The sequence below is a fragment of a genome, unplaced genomic scaffold (genome assembly GCF_019419815.1).
Source record: "Pyrus x bretschneideri cultivar Hongxiangsu unplaced genomic scaffold, Pyrus_bretschneideri_v1 Contig24, whole genome shotgun sequence".
In the NCBI taxonomy this organism is placed as follows: domain Eukaryota; kingdom Viridiplantae; phylum Streptophyta; class Magnoliopsida; order Rosales; family Rosaceae; genus Pyrus; species Pyrus x bretschneideri.
Window position 1 is genome coordinate 5,572,850 of NW_025999546.1, and position 27,409 is coordinate 5,600,258.

The 27,409-nt window shown below is 36.2% G+C and overlaps 3 protein-coding genes and 1 long non-coding RNA gene across 5 annotated transcripts; 1 reads left to right on the forward strand and 3 right to left on the reverse strand.

Moving 5' to 3' along the window:
- Nucleotides 1–1,762: 1,762 nt before the first annotated feature.
- On the forward strand, nt 1,763–3,877 carry LOC125478284. The gene is made up of 2 exons (XR_007259122.1): nt 1,763–2,290; nt 3,320–3,877. It is a non-coding gene; the product is annotated as an uncharacterized LOC125478284 (long non-coding RNA).
- A 955-nt stretch (nt 3,878–4,832) lies between these two features.
- LOC103945874 lies at nt 4,833–8,007 on the reverse strand. Its single transcript, XM_048586142.1, has 6 exons — nt 7,525–8,007; nt 7,375–7,427; nt 7,042–7,097; nt 6,395–6,955; nt 5,884–6,058; nt 4,833–5,219 (listed from the first exon to the last, which is right to left on the reverse strand). The coding sequence occupies exons 1-6, from the start codon at nt 7,670–7,672 to the stop codon at nt 5,058–5,060; spliced, it is 1,155 nt and encodes a 384-aa protein (XP_048442099.1). The 5' UTR covers nt 7,673–8,007; the 3' UTR covers nt 4,833–5,057.
- Nucleotides 8,008–8,697: 690 nt separating this feature from the next.
- On the reverse strand, nt 8,698–12,975 carry LOC103945868 (E3 ubiquitin-protein ligase BIG BROTHER-like). Of its 2 annotated transcripts, none has more exons than XM_048586359.1 (8): nt 12,574–12,975; nt 11,943–12,122; nt 11,319–11,547; nt 11,191–11,225; nt 10,881–10,925; nt 10,208–10,335; nt 9,341–9,449; nt 8,698–9,230 (listed from the first exon to the last, which is right to left on the reverse strand). In XM_048586359.1, exons 2-8 carry the CDS (start codon nt 12,081–12,083, stop codon nt 9,180–9,182), a joined length of 738 nt encoding a protein of 245 aa, XP_048442316.1. In that variant the 5' UTR covers nt 12,084–12,122; nt 12,574–12,975; the 3' UTR covers nt 8,698–9,179. The 2 variants fall into 2 exon arrangements, with proteins under 2 accessions (XP_048442316.1, XP_018502629.2); XM_018647113.2 differs by having other exon boundaries at nt 12,569–12,974.
- A 4,800-nt stretch (nt 12,976–17,775) lies between these two features.
- LOC103945869 (ADP,ATP carrier protein 1, mitochondrial) lies at nt 17,776–21,140 on the reverse strand. The gene is made up of 4 exons (XM_009356458.3): nt 20,986–21,140; nt 19,207–19,703; nt 18,742–19,113; nt 17,776–18,307 (listed from the first exon to the last, which is right to left on the reverse strand). The coding sequence occupies exons 2-4, from the start codon at nt 19,690–19,692 to the stop codon at nt 18,011–18,013; spliced, it is 1,155 nt and encodes a 384-aa protein (XP_009354733.2). The 5' UTR covers nt 19,693–19,703; nt 20,986–21,140; the 3' UTR covers nt 17,776–18,010.
- Nucleotides 21,141–27,409: the final 6,269 nt, after the last annotated feature.

Here is a 27,409-nt window from a genome sequence, read left to right on the forward strand (position 1 = left end):
TGTTCATCAAGTGTTTGATGAAATGCCCTTTAGAAATATATCAAGGCATTTTAATTGTAGGACGTGTTTACAACACTTTACATGGGGTCTCGACATCATGGGGTGGATTGGCATTTGTCAATACGAACACTTGTGATAATAGGCCCACCAAATGCTCGAGAAATTTTCTCACTAAATATATTTTTCACAATATGTCATTCTACCTTTCCAAAAAAAACAAAAAACAAAAAAAAACAAAAGTGCGTCTATATAAAATTTGATGTCTTACATTGGAACCCAAGATTAGAATTCTGGATCCATCATATTGCAACTGCTGACTTTGTAGTCTATCCTAATAAGAATATATGTAGTTCGAAGTTTGTTTTGCATTGATGGTGTTTGATTTAACAAAGTATTACCGATTATGTATTGATTGTGGCTTAATTGGGATTCTCTAACTATTACATTAAAGTGATTCTCTGCATATCATTTCAATTGTCTCGGCAACTACTAGTCTGCTTTTCTAGCCTTCGAACGCCAAAAGGCCACATGGAAAGTTGAAAACTTTCGTGCCACAAAACCGTCTTCAAGAATCTAGAAGCATCCCAATTTTATGATGATCTAGCAACTTGGTGCATAATCTCATACGAGATGACAAATTATAAGCAGAATATATTGCTCTTAAATTAAGCCACAACACCATTATATACATTTTGTTCAATTCCCTTAATATGGCAGATTTTTCCTAGCTTGAATTTGTGGCTAGTGTTATTTAAACATACTAAAAGTATAGTATTTAGGAAAGTAATGATAAGGTCAGACATGTTCTATACAAGTTTGAAGTGATCTTCAAAATGTGTCACGAGGTTTTAATTTTCTCACATTGCATTATGACATTTTGAAATCCTAAACTGGCCATAAACGTGCTGGAGAGTGACTTTTTACTAGCCATAAACGTGCTCAAGAACCACCAATCGGCTCATTTACATGTTGCTTTGGCCTTCCTTTCTATTGAGTACTTAAATGTTCCTAGAGTTTGTAACGAGATTGCTCATAGACTAGCAAAGTTTGCCCTTTCAATTGGCAAAGAAACAGTTTGGTTTGAGGAACCACCTGGTTTTATAGAGAACCTCCTCATTCAAGAGTTGGTGTCAATTTCAAGAAATCCTACCATTTAATGTCTTTAGTCATCTTGATTTTATTATCTTTCATTAAATTGAAGACGTGATAACGACGAGACTATACAGTAGTATTGAAAGTCACACTCACATCACATCACATGGACCAAATTTTTTCATATTCCAAATGGTATAATTGTGCTTCTACATAGCCTGAAAACGAGCCCTACCTCAGCTACATCATCAATTCAGCAAAATAACTTACAATTAAATGGATGAAATGAGTAAATGCATTAGAACTATCATGAGGAATGAAGCCAAAAAATGAAAAATTGCCTTATCCTTGAGGGAAAATAAATGGAAAAAAGCAAAAGATTACGCAAACTCAGTCATAGCTTAGGTCATATTCAACCGAAGGAGGGACAAATGGCTTGTTTTAGCCTTATAGTTCTCAAATAAATTAATATTTTAATGAGCAGTATCAGATCATATTTCATATCATCTCCAACCATCAGGCTAGCTGGCTGGCTGGCTAGAGATGGACAGCCCGCTAGCCTGATTGGTTGGTTTTAGTCCGATGGGGCCCATAAACTCTTTGGCCTAATCCTCAATTAAAGACGATTTTCGTATCATTTCTGACTATTTTCAATCCTATGACCTTAGTTTGAGATGACCTTAATCCTTTCCTCGGCTCGGCCCATTCGAATAATAAAGGGCTGCACAATGCACACCGAGCAGCAAAATATCAATACATCCAGCCAACTACCAGTCAGATTCGGACATTTAATCCACTATTAATTTGCTCTCTCTCTCTCTCGCCCCCAATCTCCACTCTCCACCTTATTCTTTTAATTTCCAGAAACATCGTCTCCAGAACCCTCCTTTTTTGCATCAAAATCTTCAAAACTCAATTGGGTTTCAATCAAAATCCAATCTTTGAGATCATATTTTTGTGGGTTTTGGTTTGACTTGATAGATAGATTGATGATGGTGTTGCAGTTGTTGTTAACAGTTGCCTTCTCTGCGGTGCCTCTGACTCTGTACGTTCCTCCAGTCAGAAGCCTAAACCCCTTCGTGGAGACCATGGAGGAACTCTTCTCCGAATCAAGAAATCACACCAATAGGGTATACCCACGTGTCCGACATCTTTGGTTGAGGATCTTGGATTGTTTACTTTGCAGCAGAACCACAAGGTAGATAATTATATATGTGTATATATTTTTGTGGGTTTTGGTACCATGTAGTCAGCTACTATCACAAACCAATTTCTGAAACATGTTTCAGATTTTGGTTTTTGTCTTTCCTTTTTGTGGTAAATAAGGTCTGAGTGATGGAGAGTTTGATTTTGGTGATTATGGTGGTGGCGTTGTTGGTGTTTTTCCGACCGGATTATATATTTGTGTTGTAAAAATTCAGTCTTGTAATTTCATCATTTCATAAGAATCTTTTCCATGGCAATTTCAGAGGTGATCTGTTTATTGATTTGATGATTTCTTTTTCTTTTGTTTTTTCCTGTCTCTCGTATTTTTAGAGCAACTTACGTGATACTGGTATACCGCTATTTTAGCAGCATATTGTCTACAAACACATGTGAACAAAAACAACATATGTTCTTTTACCATTGGACAGTGGAGGTGCTCCTGTGTCATGTAAGTCCTTAAGTTGTTAGGTATACATGGTATAATCTGGATTTTAGAATCTGGGTTGTCATGGGCAGCTGGGCTCATAGCTTGTTAATAGTCATGATTTGAGTATTAAAATTATGGTTGTGGACTTCATAGCTTTTAAGTTATTAAGAGTTGGATGGTCTTTGTTTGTTGTCATACAACGGATATTGACTATAATACAAGATTGCGTATGTGATTGTTCATAGATTTTTTTGAGGATTAGTCTTCAAAGTTTAGCCCTAAATGTACTGAAATTATAGGACGATAACATAAGAAGAAACAAAGGAACAAAGAGTGAACTTAAGTGGCATTAACTATGATAAATTGATAGTTAGAGAGTTGTCTAAGTTATGAACTGAAGCAGTCCTTTTTTCTAAGATTCAATTAGGAAGATCTGAAGAGGTCTCAAAGCTTGAATCTTTTTCAGATTCGTCTTACTTTTTTGAGTTGAGTCTCTAAAAATCAGAAGAGGTCTCAAGTTCGAATATCCTTCTTATTGATTAAAAAACGACGGATAAGTACAAAATTAATGTTTTCTTGGTGCCTCAATCGTAGGTTTTGTAGCCAAGGACAAAATACAAACAGAACAAAACAAAAAGGGGAGGATGTGAGGTGGCCAGGTGGGTTATGATCTCTTTCTGGATTAGGTTGAGAAGGTTTGGCGGTTTGTCATTGTTGGTTTATGGTTGCCATCTATATTAACTTTGGTTGCTAAAAAAATAAGAACAAGACTTGGCTATTGAAGAATCAGCAAACCCTCCTGCATAAAGCTTATCACAACTTGGACACGTGTTGTGCTGTAATAGGCTTTCAGTAAGAGGGGCTGCTGATTCTTCAGCAGCGAAGTTAAATCCAAAAAATAATAGAAGGTGAAAAAGAAACGAAAGGGAGCCTTAACAAATCATGCCAATGGTTCTGCAAGCATTGGCCATGTGGTCTTAAAACTTATAAGCTTGTAATGTAACGGAGTTTGCAACGTTTTCGCCTTCTCTTTTATTTCTAAAAATTTTACTACACCATAATGTGTTGTACATCAAATTATTCAAACTTTTCAATGTGACGGATGTATCTGTCATTCTTATGGATTACAATGATAATCACTGTTAAATCTTATTTGGCATACGCTAAATAGATTCTAAATATAAAGAAAAAGTCAAATTTGTGGCTTGGAATTTTCTGATTGGAATCAAACAATTTGCTATACCTAAGATCACAAACAATCCGATTAACCAAAAGTCTTAACTCAAGTGACATGCGATCAGTGGAGCAAGGTGTCATGATCTCAAACTATTCGCGAGTCTTAGTTCAAATGACATGCGATTGTGATTTCAAAACTTAAACCATTTGTTTGTTTGTTTGTTTTTTTTTTTTTTTTTAACAAACAATATTTTCTACACTAAAAGAAGGGAGTGGGCTTATCCTCACAATGAGTTAGCAATAATGTGGTTCAAATTCGTTTTTGACGAAAATCGAAATTAAGGTCTCCCACTTATAAGTGAAGAGGAATACTACTAAACCATAATATTAAGTGGCTAAACCATTTATATTTTAGCATATAAATTTATGTAACTCGCTAGATTAGTAACATATTACCTCTTAAACAACCATAGTTGCATGATAGTAACACATCAGAGGGCAGTTCTGAGGTGTTTCAAACCTCTAAACAGTAAAAAATTTCATCAATTAAGGCTATTTTGCCGAGTTCCTTAGAGAGAGTAGTCTGAGTTGTCTCGCACCCCTAGGTATTCTCTACCTACCCACCTGTGTCGGTTTTGGGTATATGTACCCTTTAATTGAAGATCGTTGGGGTTTTTTTTTTTCTGGGAGTATGGCAGGAGTGAACTTTAGCGCCATGGCCCCTGGTACTCGAACATTGGTTTGAGATATTTTCTCTACCCCTTCTTACCCTAAAAATCAGAGGCAACCCGCGTATTACATTTAGTTTGCTACATGTACAAATTTCGAAACTTGAAACTACATGGACCAAAATTATAATTTGGCCTTCAGCAAACGAAGAGAAAAACTGAAACACGGTCATAACAAAAGGCCTACGGAGTATGAAACTCAATGGTAAAAATCGAAATTTTATTCATCGGAACTGAGCTCAGTACCATTATTGTGTGGGTCTGTTCAGTACATTACAGTTTTATTTACCAACTATAGAGTTGTCTGAAGAAAACTAAAACTACAGACCATATGAGGGCGAAAGAATTAAGGAATGGTAAGAAAGCCAAGAGAATAAGAAAAAGAATCAAAAGAATGAAACAATGGATGTGAAATGTTGATCAATGTTTTAGGTGGAAGGTGTTGTGCAAGGTTTTAGAAACCAGAAAACGTCGAGGGCTCTAGCTTCTCTTCCATCAACTAGACAAACGTTTTTGCCTTTCTCTGCGGAATCGTCCTTGCTCGCCACTACCTTTTTGTTTTGCTCTGCCTCTCCAAGAATTCCCCTTTCCTGGTCATCATGCAGAAAAAACAGATCAGAAAAATTAACTGACAATGATTGATATTAGCACAAATCAAGTCTATGAAGGGATCTTAGTTCGAGTGGCAAATTGAGTCATGTACAAAATCGCTTGGATTTAGTTTAGTCATAGCACCGTAACATGATATGGAGGTGATAAGGAAGTCTGAAATGCGTAAGGCCTCATCTGGTATAGATCATACGATTGGAATGGATAACCAATTCACGGCATATTGAAGGTAGAGGAGAACGATTTTTTTCTTTCGTTTTTGAGAGGATTAGACATGAAGGAATATTCTTCCTTCTAATCCTACCATTTTGGGGAGGATCGGTACCTCCAAGTTAGTCACAATTATTTCACTTCTTCCTTCAACATACCTTAAACATAGTGTCTTATCCATTCCAATCCAGTCCCCTATTTCAAACGAGCCAAAATCTTGAGCAAATTATATATGGGCATAGGATTGGAATAGAAATAAGCTGACTGAAATTCGAGTTTATCATTTCAACTAAGATGGCTATGCAAACCAATAAGACCAACTTTGTAACTGTACTATCAAGCTTGAGTTGCAAGAAAGACTCAGATATCTCAGTCAAGTGACTTAACGGATAAAAAATAATACGAATAAGGAGAAGGATGCAGCTAGTTACTTACCATCAGCTTGGACTTGGAAGCTTGTGAAGGTGTGATTTTGCTAGGATGCCTTGTTGTAGAAAAGCATTGAGGAGAAGGAGGGTTGGTCCGGATTTGCAACAAGCTCTCGCCCCCTTTGCGCTTAACATTCTCTAAACTTAGAGGGATTGGGACGTTCTCTGCCTCGTCATCTCTTCTGCAGAAGGTGGTCATCAAAAGTTAACCTTATGTATCCAATCATCAAAGCCAGAAAGTTTCAAGATTCATGGAGGTAATTTGTTATCAACCAGATCAGATGATCATAATTTAAACTGCATCAAACGTTTTACCATAACAAGTGAAGAAGAAAATGTTTATACCATAAAAAACAGATACAAACACACAATTACATACAGCGAAGGATAGAAAGTGCACACAAATATAGAGGATTGCATTACAAACAAATATATAGAGAAAAAGATTAAACTTACCTTTTCCTCCTTGGCTTCTCCAAATTGCTCCCCTCCATTCCTTCAGTGTTCATTTTGCTCACCTCAAGCAATGGCGTTCTCTTCGTTTGCCTCTCATTTTTCCCTTTATTAATCTCCAGCAATGGAGTTCTCTCCGTTTGCCTCTCAGTTTTCCCTTATCCACCTCAAACAGCGGCATTCTCTCTGTTTCCCTCCCTTTCAACTCCCCAAAAACCTCACGGTTACACACCTCCTCCTCCTTCACTACCTCTTCCTTCAAGCCCGCTGGGCTTTTCCTCACATCCGAATTCTCCACATCCTCTCCCTCCCTCACTCTCATAGCCATTCTCTTCAATTCAGAACAGAAGTCTGTAATCTGATTCAGAAGATCCCTCCCCGCAAATAAATTCCTCGCTGACAGCGTGCTTCTCAGCTTAGGAAGCACCTCATCGTTCGGCAGGGTGCTCTCAATTGGTTGCTTCTTCTCTGTGCTTGATTTGATTGTTGCCTTCATGGACTTAGCTTGGTTCATTGGAGGGGTTGATACATTGGGGTTCTGATTTTCACTATCTTCCTTGAATCTTGAATTATTAGTCGGGTAAATCGAAGATTGATTCAACCCTCTTCTCTTCAGTTTCACATCTCTGAATTACAAACGAAATGGTTAAATTCTGCGAAACCGGATTAAATTGTATTGTGAAAACAAGGGTTCATGGGTTTTGCTTTTTACCTCTGGACTTTATCACCAAGTGGAGAAACTTCAGGAACAACAGCTGGGCTCGGAACCTTTCCCAAATGGACAAACAAAGAAATTAGAAACTTTGAAAGAATAAAAAGAAGTGAATTATACAAAATCTATGCTGGGGTAGCTCCAAAATGCGAGGAAAATAAAGACGCAAGCGAAATTAGATCTTATGCCGAATACCAAAGAATCAAAATGTCAAATTTTCAATCTTTCCCATCACATTTTCTTAGCAACCAAGCAGATTAACACGAAAAAAAATAAAATTAAACAAAATCAGAAAACCAACCAAAAAGAAAGAAAGACTGGAAAAGGAGAAACCTTGGGAGGTGATGACTTGAGAAAATCTTCAGCCGTCTTCGGATGCTTGCATCCTGCAACAGAAAAATAATCCAAGAAAATATCTAGTCAGTCAAAATTAGAAAAGAAAAAAGAAGGGGTTGAAGTATAATTTGAGAAGGATTAAGGTACCGGGTCGGCAAAACCAGGCCTGATCGTCGACGGAATTATCATTGGGGTTCAAGAAATCGAACCACTTGGGCGCGTTTATTTGCTCGTAGTATTTGTCCTCTATGAATCTCCACTCTAAACTTTTCCAATCGATTTTTGCTGGTTCCATAAATCTCACAGACAAAATCCCAGAAAGAAAGCGAGCTGTACAACAACCAGCTCAATGGGGCAAAAGAGAGAGAGAGAGAGATTGGTGGGTTTTGGAGCTGAAGAGGCGGACAGTGGAAGAAGAAGAAGTAACCGTTACAGGAGAAATAGTGAACGTTGGTGGGCTCAATGGGGTTTTACTAAATTATCGACCGTTGGAGATTGATTAATAGATTAATTATTGGGGTCGTGGCTTAGTCAGTATGATTGCCAGCTTTGGATGCTTTGTGCTGGGAACACGGTCATGAACTAATACAAAATTCGTTGATTTTTTTTTTCCAAATTTTTAATCAATTATATTAGTATACTTTATATATCCGGTCATATTCTTAATATACTGAAAAATCTCTTGCATTTCAAAGGTACATGTGGCTTTAAATTTGATAATCTTGTAAAGCTTTATAAGATTTGCTTGATGTATCACTATTTTAGGACAATATTATCTAGGGATGTGCTATTCATACACTTTATTTTACTTCTTACAAACCCTTGATAATTTCTGTTCGTTAATCTTTTTCAATTCATCCGATCGACGGCCAAAAATTAAAAAGATGTATGAGAAGTAAAATGGAGTGTGTGAATATCACACCCCTATTAACTATACTATGTGGGAGACATCTTTGAGGGAAACATAATTGAAGCTTCCATTAATTATATACTTTTATAAACATTCATGATTTTATATTTTAAACCAATATTTTCACCAATATCTCTATACATTTATCAACATTTCTCAAAAATTTAGACTACTGGTATATCTACCAAACTGAACAAAAATTTTAGGGTGCCAGTAGCTTTCTTTTTTCTCTTCTAGTCAGTTTCTGCTTATTAAGATTTTTATGTCAAATGAAAAAACACAACACCCTTAATATATAAATGGATCGAATCAGTACCAAATCATCAACTTCACTGAACCCAAAAGTGAATTTGATAATCACAAACAAGATCTGATCCACCTCAGTCTCCTCAAGTCAAGTCCCCCATCAATTAGCCAAGTATTAAAATTGACATGAATCTGATATAACAACAATTTCAAGAACACAAGCTGAAATAAACCGAAGCATGCCTCGAGCTTCGACACGAATAAGTGATTTTACGCACAATATAAATTTGTCTGCCGATTTGCAAGAAGCTAAAAGAGTGGCTAAAAGGTGCACTTTTTGACAATCTCTAATCTGAATCTTATATTCACTTATAGGAGGTTGAATTATAGGGTTTGTTTTCTCTAGTACTTCACCGGAGCGCGTTAAACGAAAAGAGAAGGGGCTTGTTTTCTCGACTACTTCACCAGAGCGTGTTAAACGAAAGAGATAAAAGGGTAGGAGGACCATAGTTTTTAACTACTCTGTATAGGCATTAGGCAAAGAAAAAATAACCAAACTATATGGAAGGGAAGCAAGGCAAAATTTCAGCTTCAGCTAGGAAATGGACATAGATTTTGCCTAATTTTTGTTTTCCAAATTGGTGCTCTAATGCCTTGACTCCTCACCGAAAACCTCGAGGTTGCAAACTGGGCATACCTAAACAAATATAGAAACAATGAGCGTGAATTAGCGGGATGGATCATCAAATTGAAAGAAATAATGATATTCTGCATTCTGAAATCCATGATTTTAAGGCGTTGGCCTACCTTGTTGATACCGAGCCATTTGCTGATGCATTCGCTATGGTAGACATGTTTGCATGGCAATGTGATCTGTCGATCCCCTCTTTTATACTGCATCTGGCAAATCACACACCTGCTCGTGGAAAAAGTCGCATCAAGGGGCAAATTCCAAAAGATTAAAAGAAAAAGGAGATTCTTCTTCTTCTTCTTTTTTTTTTGTTCAAAAAGAATCCTGCATCAAGTTTTCTGGAAACAAACAAAAGAATTGGAAAAATAGTGTTTGATAACTTCTACAGCAAAAACCAGCTGGACAAGTCATCATCAAATAAAGGAGACTAATTAGGGTGCGCCACGAACTTGCCCATTTTATCAGAGCAATTATATGCTAATAATTTTATTTTTTTTTGGGAAAACACTGTTAAGACGGTAACTAAAATCAAAAGCATCACCATATATTTTACATTTTTAAAGGATTAGGGTTCATCTTAGAGGTTTCTAAGACAACTCTTCTCGAGAAATCACATTTTCAATCGCTCGATAAATAGGTTTATGTGTCAAGTGCTTTGTAGATGATGATAGAGTTCGAGCAGAGAAAATTTCTCATTTCTGTTAGGTTAAGTGTTCATGACAAGATGAACTCATAAAAAATAAAAAAAAAAGTGTTTATGACAAGATTATTTGCGTTAGTATGACAGAATTTTCTCGTTGGGACACTACCAAATTCAGTATAATACCAGACAGATATCCAGATTGTCTAGAGAACCAAAAATGAAAATAGAGGCCATCACATTTACTTCTGAGACAAGGAAAAGATAAGGTCGGAAAACAGGTTTTTATTGTTTTAGGCAAATAAATTCTCATTACTCAACTGTCCATGAGTCAGAATGTTACCTCTCTCCGGATTTTTTCCTTAAAAAGAAGTTTCCACACTTGTATTTTGACAATGGAAGCAAGCTAATAAGTTCGTCGGAAAGACCTCGGCTTTGAGTGCCAACTGCCTCACCCAAGTCAAGTAATTCCTGGGGCCAATATATAAAATAAAACATTTCATTTAACATTCGTAAAAATTTTGGAAAATCCTGTAGTTTGTACTAGACGTGTCAAACCAATGCAAATAAACAAAGAAAAGCCAATGTACAAGATCAATGAAACCGCTTGCCTTAAGTACCCCCAATCTATACTGCAAAAATGGCTAATTAAAGAATGTCCCATAATCTTAATTTGAGCTGGGTATAAAGAAGTTAATCCAATATTGAAGTAATTTTCTATGCTATATATCACAATGTGATATAATAGTTTCTGAAGCCTCAAAGTACCGACATCGTTCGCCTTCACAGTCTAAAGAATCATGAAAAGCCAGTTTCATTCGTTACTAACTTTGAAGAGGCAGACGAGCAAAGGTATGTGTGGGACGTGCAACTGCCCAGGTTTCTGTTTATGCTTAATAAGTCTCTTGTGGGAACAAAATGGTAACGAATTTCTACTTCCAACAAGATTTACTTCATCCGGAAAACCCATGTCACAGTAAAATGCAGGATAAAAGAATAAGGTATACATAACGAACCTCATAGGTCATGTTATCAGGATCAATGTCCTCTTGCCATGCAACCTGCAGATATACAGAGAGCAAAAGGCTGAACTTTAGCATAACTGCAGTGCAGGAGTCCAAGACTTGATAATGCAAACTAAATATGCATCTAAACTTTAGCATAAATGCACTTCCTTTTGAACTTCAAGTTCGAAAAGAAGTGCATTTATTCCAAAAACAAATTCGTAGACTTAATAATGCAAACTAATATGTATCTAAACTAACCAAAATAATGCAGCAGAAAGAAAAACGTAAAATTTCACAAACCACAAAGGAGGATCCATACCTCAGAAGTACTTGTATTTTGCTGATTCGGAATACCTAAAAAAGCAAGGAGCAATGCACGACAAAGTGTGATCAATCAAAACCAATTTTCAGTATAAGATTACAAATAAACAGAAGTTTCTGACTAACATTCCTCAGGTGTAGCTTGCGCTTCCATGGCAGCATCTTCTTCTAGCTGTGAGTCGGTGTTTGCAGGCTCTTCTGCATTCATCACTGAAGGGTATTCCCAACTCCCCCTGCTGACGTCCATGCTTGGTAAATGATCATTTACCTCATAAGTACCGTAATAAGAAGTACTCTCCGGACCAGATGGTAAAGCCTTGTACGAACTCATGTTCATTGACCAGTATGCAGTTTCCTGGACACACAACATGTAAAGATTAGCATTTTCAGCAAATACTAAAATTTCAGTTCATGAAAATAATACAGTATTTCACTCAGCAAAAAAGGTATATGGCAATATATATCTTTAATCCAACTAAAATCACAATGTACTGTATAGTTCTGAATATTTGTAACGAATACGTTGACACTCAGTAAAGGTAATAATACACTTCAGCTTCCCCAGCTCATTCCGATATCTCATGAATTCCAGACAAAACATTAAAGCAAATGCATCTGAACAAACACCAGCTTTCCAAATTTACAAGCAAGATGGATCTAAAACAATCTTATGAGGCGGCGAACATGATGTCATCACAGAATAACTTTCACAAGAAAAGAACACATCAAAAATGGAAAAAGCAAACTTGCCTGATCATGCATTGGCATGGCGTGACCATAATTCATCGGTACATGAGAAAAACCGTCAAAGAAACCCATGAAGCCGTCGGTAGGTGTGTAAGGAAAGCCGGTGTCTAGGTAATGCACTTCCATATGTCCATTCTCATTCATTTTTGCACCACTTATCAAACCGAGATTCACATAAACAATCTACAAAATGGAACCAAAATCTTTCAATACATGTGCTAAAAAAATGGAAATTAAAAAAAAAAAAAAAAAAGAAAAGAAAAGCACTTTCACTATAAATTCATATTTGTGTATATATTTATGTGTACATTGTAGCACTATCCTCATAGACTAGAAACTTTCACTATAAATTCAAAACAAAATCTTTTTATTCAATAATTAATGACAAATTACAACATATATTCTAAAATTTGCAAAATTTAGGGCAAACATGGACATTCTCAGAAATAGTGAAGCAGAATATAAAGCCATGTTTCATCTCCTAACTTTACATTCCTGTTTGCCTACTAAGAAAATGAAAGAAAAGAACTTCAAGACATAAAATTTCATTTTCTTTTCTTTGCCTTCTGCTTTGATTCTCTCGGTAGCCAAACGCATGACAAGATTGTGTAAAGAAGCAGAAGCGGTACCTTACTTTTAAGCCAAAACTCCCTTCACATTTCGCTGTGAAGCAAAAATGGGCAGCTCGGAGGATAAGTAAGAGAAACTGCAGTCTTCTTTCTTTCTAACTTCAAATTTTCTTCCCCATAATTTCTTGAGAAAATTTGCTTCAACTCAGAGAGAGATTTGAGTTTGCACTTGACATATATATATATATATATATAGAGAGAGAGAGAGAGAGAGAGAGAGGGAGAGAGAGAGAGACGGAGAGAGAGGCTTTCTGTGTTGTGTTTGAGTTGCTCTCTCTAGAATTGTATTGTGTTATCCGTTTTTTGTGTGTTGCGTTTGGCTTTTGTGCAGAGGAGCAGCTACATGTGAGATTTTCACGAACACGCTTCCCTTCTGAGTTATGTGTTATGTTTTGTTGTCTCCAGCTAGCTCTACCACGCTAACTTGTTATTAAACAGAACAAGATTACAACAACAATCTTCCTAATTCCTATTTGCTACCGCTGTCCCTACAGTCTACTCTATCTATGCTACACCATTGCACTTGATGTAATTAATACTAGTATTTATTTAGGACGGCTTATAGACTACTTTCTCTATACACCGGTGTATATGAGATGCAACGTTAGTTAGATTTAAATGTTTGGAATAAAGTTGATAAATCTAGCAATCTACTAAAACGGTGCATCTCATACATTGTGCATTGTGGAGTTTTGGTCCATGATGCTGATGTTTATCATAGTTTGATGTGATTATGGGGAATGAGATGATTATGTTTTGCTCTAATTTCAATTTTGGGGACTTGTGTTTTTAGTTTGATTAATTTTATTGTGTGTTTAAATTCTTTGATCATTTCTGATCAAATTGTGTGTGTCCGAACAGTAGGCACTGTGTGTGCAAACATTAACTCAAATTTAACCAAAACAATCGAAATTGTTTAGGTATTAAAACACACTGATTAAATTGATATGTTTATAACACATGAACTAAAATTGAAGAAAAAAAAACACATAAAATTAAAACCCTCTTTCAATTTTGCATCTCTAGAAAATTAGAAACCTCTTTCAATTTTACATCTCTATAAATAAAAATGAAAAAAAAAATAAACAAAAAAGCTCTCCTCAGTCCTCAGTGATTCGAAATAGCTGTTTGACAGTCTCAAAGTTTATACTTAAGATTGGAGGGAGGGAAAAGAAAATTAAGAAAGAAGAATGTTTTTTATCTCAGAAAAGACAAAAGTAAAAAACATGTGATATACGGATGGATGGATGGATGGTTGGCATTGAGTGATTGAACAAGGCTTGGCAGAGGGAGGGGTAAAAGCCGTTTTTACCGCCGGTGAGATCTTCTGGTGGGGGGGGGCCGCCGCACTTACCAAAGATCCGTCTCTTTCTTCTATTGAATCTTTGCCGTACATCTCAGATCAGAACTGCGCTGTAAAAAAATCTTGAAGGTTTCTGATCCCTACAATTTGTTCAACTAAAAGAAAAAGTTGTCGGCCCCTATTCCCCAAACAGCTTTCTAAAGTGCAACAAGATAAGCTTAATTAATGTCAAAAGTATCTCCTTCCAAACAAACATTAGATAAGCAAATAACTCTTTACCACTCTCCTTACTTTCTCCAAACAGCTTACATGACGACGTAGGTTTGTACCTTATTGGTGGCTAATAGAATATCTAATTTAACAACTCTCGTTTCTTTCTAGGGTAATTGAACCAGATTTATATGACCAGCCCATTATGTAGTTTAACTTCTTCTATTTCTTCATGTAAATAATAGCATTGTATTAAAAAAAAAAAACATAAGTGAACTTTTCACTTTTGAATGATGCCTTAAGTAGTCATTACAAACTTTATTATGTATTTACTTTTGTCTAAGTCATTCGTTCATTGGTTTCTTTAGAAAGAAAAGGTGTGGCTGAGTATTATATGGGTCCATTGAAAGCTTTGTTTCTACGCAATACAAAATAATATGATAGCATTTTGATTGAACCATTGGTAAGGGTGGTTGTTCTAGCACATATATAAAAATGGAGCAAAATATTTTAACTTGAATAAGTCAATACTTCATCCAATGAAAGAATCTTATGCAAAACATGAGGAGTCGGGCGTGAATAGACAATCAGAGCGATGTCACCCTGTCGCCATTTAGGTTATAAGTTTTTTTGCGTCAAGCACGCGCACTTCACGTCCGTGTGAGGCAAGTGATCTGACAATATGTAGGGAAATGTCTATCATTTTTATTAGTATTTTGAAGGATAATCAATCCTTATAAAAAGTTGAGACAACTGAGCACTTCACATGACTCAAGATGCAGTACCCATAAATTGGGAGAAAGACATCAAATGGATTTTCTATAACATGACGTCTTGATCCAATAATATCATGTTTTTCTCCACATGACAATGTATATTGGATTGAAACACACTTTTTACTTTCAAATTAGGCCACCAATGTTATCATTTGTCAAAAAAAAAAAACAAAAACCCGTTCAAATTAGGCACAAGAGTAATGTGACATTCAACCCTTTTTTTCTCTCTTTTAAATCCAAACATGTATTAGGGCAGGTAGCAGTTGGGACCAAGAAATAAAAAGAAGAGAAACCGTTGTTCCCTAGAGAGATATATTAATTCCCTAAATTAAATAAGTTGGTTTTTTGGGGTCATAAAGCTCATTGAATATGTATATATAAATAAGATCAAATGCTAGTTGTGGTGAATTGAGTTCTCTGGGACCATATGGGCATATAGGGCCTTGTACTCGAAGCAAGGAATTCATGGGGCTTCCAACAAAAAAGCTGGTCAAAATTAAACGTAAAGGGCTGAGATTAGTTATTCCAAAGTATGTATGTTGGGTCAACTTCATTAAAGCTGAGATTAATTTTGTTTTTAATCAAGTCTTAACCACGATTATAATATAATTATGGCCGAATCTGTGACATCACTTCTTTTACACAATTTTTAACACATATTTTTGTGGCAGCAACTTCGTAATGTACTTCAACACTCCAATTGTCTATCTTTTAGACATTTCCTCAAAGAACATGTCCATCAAACATAACCCAAATTTGAAACTATATGATCATTGAATTAAGGGCTTAGGTTTCTTTATAGACTCATATTCATTCATTTTCTTCACTACAAAATGAATGCCTTAATGGTTTGGATTTGTCTACTTTTTTGTAAAGATAATCTATAAATGATGTTCTAAAAAATAGATGGTTCATATCATTGATATTCCAAAGTGGGCCATAAAAACGTGTGCTGAAAGTTGTGCAAAAAAGTTGAACTACAAATCCATCCTTTATAGTCATAATGGTTGAGGCTTAGACCATCTCTAAAGGAGATGTAAAAAATGTCGCATAGACATATAACAGTAACAAATGATGTACCATTTACTCCAACTGACATGGACAAAAAGATGTCATATTTGAAGCTGCCTTAAAATATGGTTTTTGCTATTTCCAAAGACATTCCACTTGCATTACCTTAAATGCTAGCATATTTAAGCATTATTTTATTATTTTTAAACCAACAACAACTCAACTTTTATTATTTTTGTTTAAAAAAACATAAATGAAGCAATAAATTTTGGCATATCGGGTGAAAGGAAAATATTGACAATATGTCAAATTACCAAATCAACCATCAAATTAAAATTTGATTTTGAATTTGATGTTTCCCTTAAAAATGCTCTTAAACTACTTAGTGATTAGACTACATTTAGTAAGAGATGCACAATAAAAACATTAGATAAATGTATTTGGAATAACTAGACGGGATGCACGAAGGAATTTGCATACGAATACTTGAAATAAGTATTTTGAAAATCCTTTGTGTTAGCGGTTTTTGATAGTCATGTAGTGTGGTGAATTTTTAATCTCTCGGTCTAAATATTTTGTAACATATTTCTACCTAAATTTGCCTAAATCCTTGTACAAACATTTACCTTAAGGTCTCTTTGGTTTGTGTAATTAGAGGTTTAAGGATGTATGTTTAGTAAGCACATTTAGACATGTCAATGATCGAAACTTCCAATATGACTTATCCAAGTAAGACCGTAACCTATTATTGATTTATATAATATTATACTAGCCTGTAATAGAAGTTGAAGACTTTTTTATGCATTCAAAATACGTTTATTAAAAGAACGATGTTAGTAGTGATATTTTGATCTTTTTTAGATCATAAATTATATCCAACGAGAATCCAATTCACTATGAAATCAATGTTTACTGTATATAGATCGATATGTCAGATCCGATAATACAAACCAAACTTGATAATCCCATTATAATGGACCCGAAATACAGATCAAACTTGATCGGATCCGTAGACAGATCGAAGAACATCCTTAAAGATGAAATACCTTTTAAATGGGCTTTTTCAAGGACGGAGGGAAGCTAAAAGCCTTGGGTAACAATACACGTGAATGATAAGCAATGACATAATCGTTTTGGACCCTCACTTCATTGGTCTCTCGTTTTTGGATAGCATAGAACATGACATCAGTTTTGGCCATTCATCTTTAGCTAGGGTATTTCATTTTTAGCACAAAAATTTTACTATGCTCTAGTGCAATGGATGGTTAGACGTGCAGTCAACGAAACAAAGACAAAAGAAGGCTAGATTTTCAAAGGGCATCATGGATCAAGGCTTGATGCCTCTATCTTCATAATCATTTCTCCAATTGAGACAAACGAATCCATGGTAATTTTATTTTTCAGTAAAAAGTGGAAAATTAAACCACTCGAGGCTCACAAAGATCATGAAATACGTTTTTTTTTTTTTTTTTAGTAGGGATATCTCAGTATCTCACCCCACATTCATGAAAAAAATAATCCCTTTCTCCATCAGTTCCGATACCACGAGGCACAAATAATATTTTAACACTTGAGTCAAACAGTAGCCGGTTGCCCCAAAAATCGCATCCGCGAAAGTTCACCGATTTAAGAGTTTCACACTTTTGCTACTTTCCACTAAGCCAACCCCTTAAGTTTCACACTTCTACAGTTTTGCTTGTCCCATTTTCCCCTCTTGCACACCACTTGTTTGTTTCCGTCGCCGGCAATAAACAGGCGTGTAAAAAGAAAAAAGATAATGTGCGCGTAAATCAATTCCCTTCAACGGTAAGCCGAATCTCAGAAACATAAATTTGAGCACAACAATTCAACATCAATGAACGAAGAATGATGAATCAGTATAGATTTAATAAACTTGACAAAGCAAACATAAAAAACTAGCAAATCACATAAATGAAACTTCAAGATGAATGGAATTTTTCACCACTCAATAATCTGGTTTATGGGAAACAAAACTCAATCCCGCAGTAAAATTCGGTTTGGGATTAACTCCCCTATAACTGATTTATTTTAAGAAAATTTTGCCGAAACGAGTTCTTCAAAAACTCAAAAAGATTTTCATCACCATCTAAAAGCTAAAATGGCCTGGGAGGAAAAATATTCTTAACCGGAACCAGATCCGTACTTCTTGCCGAACACAAGCAGCTGTAGCTTGTCATAACCAGACAGCACACCAGCACCAGCAATGGCACGGAGAATGTTAGCACCAGCACCCTTGAAGAGAGACTTGGCACCCTCGTTCTTCAAGATTTGTTGGAAGGCATCCAGGGAACTCTTGTACTTGACGGCTTCACCGGATGTCATCATCATTCTTCTGCGGACAGTGTCAATTGGGTAGGATGCAAGACCAGCACCATTGGTGATGAGCCAACCAAGGGCAAAGCTAGCGAAGAAACTATCCTGTAGTTTTCAACACAAAAAAGCAACGTGTCACACAACTGAAAGCAGATAATGATTGTGGGCAACAGATTCGAACATTGTGGCATAGCATTCTTTAAAAACCAACATATATAGACACTTCATACAATTCTTTGTAATGCTTCACAAAGAAAGCATTAGAATAGAGCGAAGCCAGAAATAATAAACAGAAGAGCGGAAGCATCATTAAACCTTTTGCAAAATTAGTAGTCCTTTCTCAAAGGGAAATGAATGACTAATATAAGAAATATTATGCCATAACAATATGCACACATACAAGATATTCAGCAATTACACAGAACGTAATAAAAAACCAAAATTGAGCTAGCAACTAACGTAAACAAAGCCAACACCATCATAACAATATATAACCATGAACAAAAAGGAAAGTGAATAAATAAAAATAATTCACTAACCTGCAAGCCTCCAGTCAGGACAACAGGCTTCAGTGAATCATACAGTCCAAAGTAGAGACCACGGTAGACAATAATTCCAACACAAGAGATGTTGAATCCACGGTAAAGACCGGCAATTCCATCAGATTTCAATGTCTTCCTGTAGACATCAACCAGACCATTGAATTGTCTTTCTCCTCCCTTCTTTGCAGCTTTAGCGTCATTAGCCAAACGAGTACGAGCATAATCCAACGAGTAGACAAAGAAAAGAGAAGAAGCACCAGCAGCACCTCCTGAAGCCAAGTTACCAGCAAACCATTTCCAATAACCGTCCCTGTCTTTCTTGAAGTTGAACAGCCTCTTGAAGTAATCTTTGAATGCAAAGTTCAAGGCCTACAACAAATCCAGGCATCGATTTTAGTACAAGTACGCATCAAAACTTTTCTTTGCCAATGGACCATTTAGTAGAAAAATAACATTACAAACCTGAGTTGGAAAGTAACGGATAACATTGGCAGTGTTCCCTCTCCACAATGAACCAAAACCCTCTTCCTTGATTGTACGGCTAAAGCACTCCCCAATGCCCTTGTAGGGTTGAGACAAACGACCAGTTTTGATCATCTCATCCTGGTTTTGAATCAACAGCTTGACACGCTCAATTGGAGCAGCAGCAGTTTTAGACACGGCAGCAGAGACTCCACCCATGAGAAAATCAATCAGAAAGTGGCCTTTCTCCGCAGGGGCTTGAACAAAGATGGGTGATGCAGTTGATGGAACCAAAGACATATCAGTGGTAGCTCTGCATGCTGGCATGAAGGGATACTGCAGTGCAGCATTAGTGTAGTTCCCATAAGCACGTCTTTGGTACATTCCTGGTCTTTGGAAGCCATTATCGTAACCCTGGATAGATTGCTGAAGGAGCTGGCCAGCTACCTTCTGGACCACAGAAGGATGTTGAACCTGATCAACCATTGTCACTTGCCCTACAAGAATGTACATATACCGTATCAGAAATAGAATCTACCACGATAACCAAAAATAATAACCATTCCTGATGTAAATGATACTACTTGACCAAAACTGTCAATTATGTATAAGAGCATCAAGTAGACCATAAAACCAGTTAAAAAAATCATTTGTACTTCCAGATAGACAAATAAAAATAGAGGACGAGCCTCAATCTTCCGGTCTATTGACATCAATAATCAGAAAACAATTAAATATCTGACACAGATCATCTATTCTATAAAATGTGCGATGAACTTTGCACTATTTTGTTAGAGATGCAGTCAACATCATGGTACCATCAAGGAACAAAAGAATATCCAAACATCCATCAAGACTTCAAATAGAACCACAACCTTGTCAAATTGGGGAGTTAAAAAAAAAAACATTTTTTTTTAATAAAAAAGTTGGGTTTTCATGAAAACTTAAGTGGTAGTAAACATGAACTGTCAACATATCAGATGGTAATCTGTGTATTACTCACTAAAATCTGCACCTAAGCAATAAAGAATTCAATCCCTATGCTATAAAATAAATGGCTTCAAGTTTGAGAATTGAAACCCCAACATCCAACCCTTTAACCTATGACAAAAAATTGAATCACAGTACGCATTAAACTAAATCGTAAACACCGACGAAATTGAAAACCATATCATCCAAAATAACATTCAGTAATCATAGGTCCGACTAAACAGTTCACAATTTTTAAGACTAACAAAAAAAAAAAAAAATCATTTCTTTGTTACCAGAATCGACAATTTATTACTCGTCATCGAGCGCAAATGAACATAAGAGTGTACCATTCATACATTTATCAAGAGTATTCACTTAAAATTTCAAAAACTTCGAATTAACGACAGCAAAGAATCACCTAAACCAAATAAAACAAACACAAACTTCATAAACCAATCAGAACCGTCCAGATCTAAAGGATCCAAACCTACAATCAACAAATAAGTAAATCAATACAGTTCCACCATAGAAATGTACTAGAAAATCAGATCTGACAACGATGAACATATATGAAACAGTAATGCATACAAATCGAGCAGATCAGATCTCTCACTACAAGTCGCAAATAATCAGATCCAAAAAAACAATTAATCGATTAAAAAAATCACCTTTGCACATCAAAATTACAGAAAAAAAATACAGATCTGGAAAAAAAAATTGAAAGTAAATGAAAAAAATCTCAAAAATCTGAAAGCGATACTGACAAAATTCAGATCTAAACATAGCAGGAGGAAATTTAGGTTATACCTTCGGTGGTGGTGGCTGCGAGGCGTCTCCGCTTTGAGCTCTACGCTGAAATGCGCAAAGACAAAAGAGAGACTGAGAGCGAGAGCGTGAGAGGTGTGGAGGAGACGCCCCTTTCGAGAGAAACGATACCCTTTTAATGGCTGACGCCTGACCCATAAGAAGCGAATAAGTGGGGAATGTCTCAAATCACAGCCGTTAATTTTTCGATCTGACGGATGATATTTCACGTGAGAAGGCTACGAACTGTCTAAATAGACGGCCCGTGACGACTGAGTAATATGGGCTAAGCCCTTGCTTTGGAAGAGTATGTATAAGGTTGGAATCTGGGCCGTAACGGTTTTGAATTTTCCTTTTGAAAATGATAAACTTACATCATTTGCTTTTTTTATTAACAAACCGTGGCCAATAACTGAATTGAGATAGTTGTGTATTGAGCATTTTAAATGAGATATTGAAAGATAAATGTTAAATGTTAATTTGATAGTTGACGTGATAATGTTAGATTTTCTTTACTCTCAACCGATATATTTTTTTGTTATAAATGATACTTGTACGACCTATTTTAAAAAGAAATCAATTAAAATAAATTTCAAATATCTATAATTGATGTATTAATGGGATTCACACAATAAAATAATTAAAAATAATTTGACATCAGCATTTTCTCATATGAAAACTCATATGTTTGACATATGAAAACTCATATGTCAATCCGATTGACATATTGGTTGGAGCTTGCTCTTACCTTCAAATTTGATTACATAACATTCCACTTAGAATTTGACATCTCCTTTGAAGATGGTCTTACTACGGTCAAAAAGTTATTCATTTATTTTTGTCGAAAGGTCAGAAAGTTATTACCTTTTGAATTTTGATAGAGTGGTTTTTTGTACACCTACTTTAGCATTGCATGCTTATATGAAAAGAACTGATTCAAATTTGTTGTAATTCTAGACCACTCTTATTGCTGCCTTTGCTTACCTTTTTCTTATACATTTTCTTCTTCAGCTTTGTTGAATGGACACACGAAGTCCTATCTTTTCCTGACAGATGATGCCATCAATCATTTCCGGTAACTTGGAGCTACAGCAGCACTGACTGCTATTTCAAGTTTTGCTTTTACTTCTTTGTAGTTCATACGTTCTGAACCCTAAAATAGTTTGTAATTTAGCAGAGAAAGATTATGTCTAAGGACCAATAACTGTGACCCTTGAGCAAGTACGACGATTTTTGAGAGGATTACAAGTTGCATTTTGCATTTATGTTTTTTATTCTCTAAACTGATATGTTTATTTATTTATATTCTCTAACTTTTCAATGGAAAATTCAAGTTACAGGGTAAATCCCTACCTATAACTCAGTTTGGGTTTGAACTTTGACCAAATTAACGAGATTCTCTTTAAAGTTTTTCTTGCTGGGTTTGAACTCAGGTTGGGTCTGATTGCTTTCTCTTGCCTTAATCATGTACTTTTGATGAAGGGGAAGACAAGCTCTTTGGGAGAGAACATAGCTTTGTCTGGATCTGAAAAAACTGGTCGATGCAATTATGCTTTAAATGCTGAGCATTCCAGCTCAGAACCGAGTTCAAGCTGCCAGCAAGATGAAGAAATGGATGTTCCAGAAGTTGTAGAAGAGATTATTGAGATGCTACTTACTGGTTTGAGAGATACGGTACGTTGAAAGGCATGAGATTTCATCGAGAACTTGGTTACTTTGAAGTTAGTAGCTCCTGCTGTTAAAGTTTCACCGACAATATGGATCTCTCTTTTTCGTTGGTCTCATCTTGGTCGTTTACTTGATCTTTCTTTAGAATTTTATTGGTTGGAACATTGCTGGCTTTCTGATATATTAAATAACCTTTGGAGAAGCTGCCATTCCTCAATATTCTGCTTATCTGCAGACATTTTGATCTTGCCTTTTAACCAAACTGTTTGTTATGAACATGAAAAGCCAAGCTCATCTGCATAACAGCTTTGAAATGATTCTCCTCATAAGTGAGTTTATACAAACGAACTTAAAGGATTACTAGTTATACTTGCGAGATAAACAAAACCGACTAAAAGTCTGATTTCCAAGATGTGGATGATCTGGCTGAGGCATTCGATGTTGGAATGAGAAAGCACACTTACAGAAAGTCCGATCCATTAGATGAAATCCTCCTAAATTACCTTGGAAATGAGGAATCAGATGTTGCTGCGGTAAATACTCAGGAACAGTTGTTCAGTTATTAGTTCACAGGTTTATCCTCTCCACCACCTTTTTCATTAATCCATGAGGTTCAATGCTCAAAATAGTTGGTGGTCCTTGAGCAATGAAACGATCATCACGTCTTCTGTTCCCTTTTGAGATGCGAGTCCATTATATTGACATGAATTCCAATAAGCCTTTCTTTCAGCTTCTTCCATAAGTTTTCTATTTGGGTCTAATTTTTCCAAAAGTTTTAATCTCTTAGAAAACTAAAACCGAGGGTTTCATGTGCATGGATAAGGTCGCACTAGAGAGCAACTTAAGTTGCTAACTTGCTATTGATTCATCCTTGTTTTGGATATTTTTATTTGAATTTTATCTTTCCCAGTCATATGGTATGTACTTATTACTAATAGCATTTTTATGCAGGACACTGTTGTGCGTTTGTCTGCTGCAAAAGGTATTGGCCGCATTACTTCATGTCATACATCTGCCCTTTCAGAGGTCATCTGTGTTGGAGCCGTTTTCACCAGGCGAGGTATAATTTGGTTGCTTTGTTTCGTATCTTTTCCCAGACTTCTACAGTTCAACTGGTTAAAATTTCCTTGCTGGAAAATTTTCATGCTTACATGGATTTCTGTGAACCTTTAAAACATTGCATCTTCACTCCCTTTCTTTAGTTGTAATTTGTAAGTAATTGTAACAGTTTTATTGCTTATAAAGCTGTACTGATATCGTACTTTTTCAGGGTGATGGGTCATGCAATGTTGGTTTCTTAGCACTGGCTGAATTGGCGCGTAGAGGGTTGCTCTTACCTATCAGCCTTCAGAAAGTTGTACCTGTTGTTGTGAAGGTTATCTAGAACACCGACTTATAAATCTAGCGTATATTGACATTTTTGTTGAACTGTAGCAAGTGTATATCATATGTGGTTGATCCACTAGGGAACATTTTTCATCAATAATGAAATGATTTCACAAATTTGATGCCTACTTTCTTTTCCTTTAATTTTTTTTCCCATTATGTCATAGTGATCTAGGTGTAAGTTGTCATGAACATATACTTCCAGTACAATGTCGTATTTGAAGTCTACTTTGGTTTTGTGAGCTTTTATGGAGCTTCAATACTGGGTTTTTCGAATGTGGTGCTGTTTCTCTGCTGTAGTCAGGGAAGGATCGACATGGTATTGGATCTCATGTACGGGATGCTGCAGCTTATGATTGTTGGGCTTTTGGTCGTGCATATTATCACACAGATATGAGAAATATACCACACCCGCTTGCGCCACACATTCTGACACTGGCCTACCACGACGGCAAGGTACTAAACTTTTATTATTAGTATGATTTGAATCATTATTTCGTACCACATCTGTTTTAGGGGGTGTTTGTTTTCCCTCACTAAAGTTCACTGGACTAGACTGGACTAAAGATTAGTCCAGTCCCGTGTTTGTTTCCTAGCTGGACTAGTTTTAATGGGATTAGCCGGGACTCGCTTTCACTAACAACCTAACTAGCCGTTCTTAGCGTGACCCCCCCCGAAAACCATTGGACTAGCTAAGAACTTCTTCGTCCTGCTCGACTCACCTCCCTGACCTCGATTTTGATGGCATAAGCTTGAGGCATGGCTTCATCTCTGATGACGAACTCGTCGACGTCTTCATCTCCGACGATGACCTCGTCGACTGGGTCATCTCCACCATCTTCTTCTCCTTCGCTGCTTCGCTATTGCCATGGTCGTGGGTTTGAAGCTACTGATTTTGGCTTTGCCTTCGGCTTGCCTCCTCATCGACTAGGTCAGTCTCCGCCATGACTGCTTCGCAATCTCAGTAATTTTTTTTGTTTTGGGTTTTTTTTTTTCTGGGATTTGCTGGTTTAATTGGTTATTGGAAGGCTTGCCTTTCTTTTTGGAATCTCTGAAGGCTTGGCAAATGGTTAACCAACAAATTCTCTTAATTAAACAAGAAAATTAAGAGATTAATGCATAATTTGATAGAGAGAAAATGATGGAGAAGAGAAATGAGGAAGGCTAAAGGAAGGAAGGGGAAAGAAAATTTGCTTAGGTCCATTCATTTCCAGACTTCACTGCCCTTTAATTATTAATTTTTGTTTAATTTTTAAGCCAAAAGTGAACTAAAAATGGCAAAAAAAAATATAGTATGTGACTTAGTCCGACACTGCACCAAACGCTTCATTAAGCTAGTCCAGCTTAGTCTAATCTAAACCAGTCCAGCTTAATCCCTGAAGCTAGTCCAGTCCGAGATAGTCCGGTGCAACAAACGCACCCTTAGGTTCTTATATTCTAGTTTATGATGCATAGGTTAATTGTAGAAGAGCAGCTGCTGCAGCTTTTCAAGAGAATGTTGGACGGCAGGGTAGTTACCCTCATGGAATTGGCACAGTGAATACTGCGGACTATTTTTCACTTTCTTCACGAGTAAACTCTTATGTTCATGTCGCTGTCTCTATTGCTCAATAGGAGGGTTATCTTTATCCATTTGTGGATGAGCTGCTGTATAACAAAATTTGTCACTGGGTAGGCTCCAACTTGAATTCTTTAAGGTTTTTTAATTCCCTACAGGCTACTTTTATCCATCAGTTTAGATCTTATGTTCTACACAATGTCATCAGCATAAAGGTTTGAGAGAACTTGCGGCTGAGGCTCTTTCTGCCCTTGTTAAATATCATCCTAACTACTCAAATAAATACATATAATGCGCTAATATGATTATAAGAATGAGTACTCAAAACACCAAAAGCTTATTGGGTGTTAAAACTGCATTGTTTTTCTATTTTTTGTGCATTTGGATTGTTTTCGACATTAACAAAAAAACAAACGAGCATACGTTTGACATCCATTGTAACTTAAGCAAATTAACACATATAATATGCTACTAGGACCATAAGAATGAATAGTCAAAAGATCAAAAGCTTATTGGGTGTCGAAGCTATACTATTTTTCTATTCAAAGTGCATTTGAATTGTTTTCAGCATTAATAAAAAAACAAACGAGCATGCGTTTGACATCGATTGGAACTTTAGCAAATAAACATATTTAATGCGCTACTGAGACTATAAAAATGGGTACTCAAAAGATCAAAAACTTACTGGATGTTGAAGTACATGATTCTTCTATTTTGAGTGCATTTTGCTTATTTTCGACATTAATAAAAACTAGGCCTGATCATCGAGGGCATTGTCATTGGGGTTCAAGAAATCAAACCACTTAGTCCCTTGATATGCTGTAATGCATTATTCATGAATTAAAAACTACAACTGAAATAATTGTTCTTTTTATTTTTTAACTTTTTAGGCCTTAAATAGTCATTTTATACAAGTCATTTAACATTAAATATTGAGTAGAGTGTATTCAACAATTTATGGAGTGCTAATTAAAAAAAAAAAAAACCCTTGATTAATTATTGGGGTTGTGGCTTAGTCAATAAGATTGCCAGTCTTGGATTCATTGTGTTGTATAAAATTTGTTAGAATTTTTTTTTCTATAAATCTTCAAATAATTATGTTATTATTCTTTGTATATCAGGTCATATTCTTGGTACATTGAAAAATCTTTTGCATTTCGAAGGTACACGTGACTTTAAATTTGATAATCATGTGAAGCTTTATAAGATTTGCTTGATGTATCACATTTTAGGACAATAACCTATGTGGGAGACATCTATGCTTCTTGCATTAAGGGCACGTTTAGTGGAACGGACATGATTGGATTTTGGACTGGTTAGACTAGGATTATGTTGGATAAGTTGGGTGTCTAATGTTTGGCGTAGACTTCTCAATAGGATTAGATTTGGGTTGAAAATTAACTTGGTGAAACAGGAGGAAGGCACGACCTAACCACTTACCAACACCCACAACAGTCGTTCTCGACCCTCCTGACAACGTTATTCACGAACCTCCCACGACACTGCTCGCGATGGACCTGACAACACCTATGTTCGCGACGCCCTGAGATCGACTACTGCTCCCAACAACCTGAGACTAACGACTGCTCATGACAACACGCTCACCCGCAATGCTATTCGCGACAACCCCCAGACCGACGGTCGCGATGATTCAACGACGCCAAATCAAACCATTCGATGACGCCAAGATCCATCGACCTGACAACGGCGCTCGCGTTGTATATATTTGAGGGAAACATAATTGAAGCTTCCATGATTTTATATTTGAAACCGATATTTTCACCAATATCTATACATTTATCGACATTTCTCAAA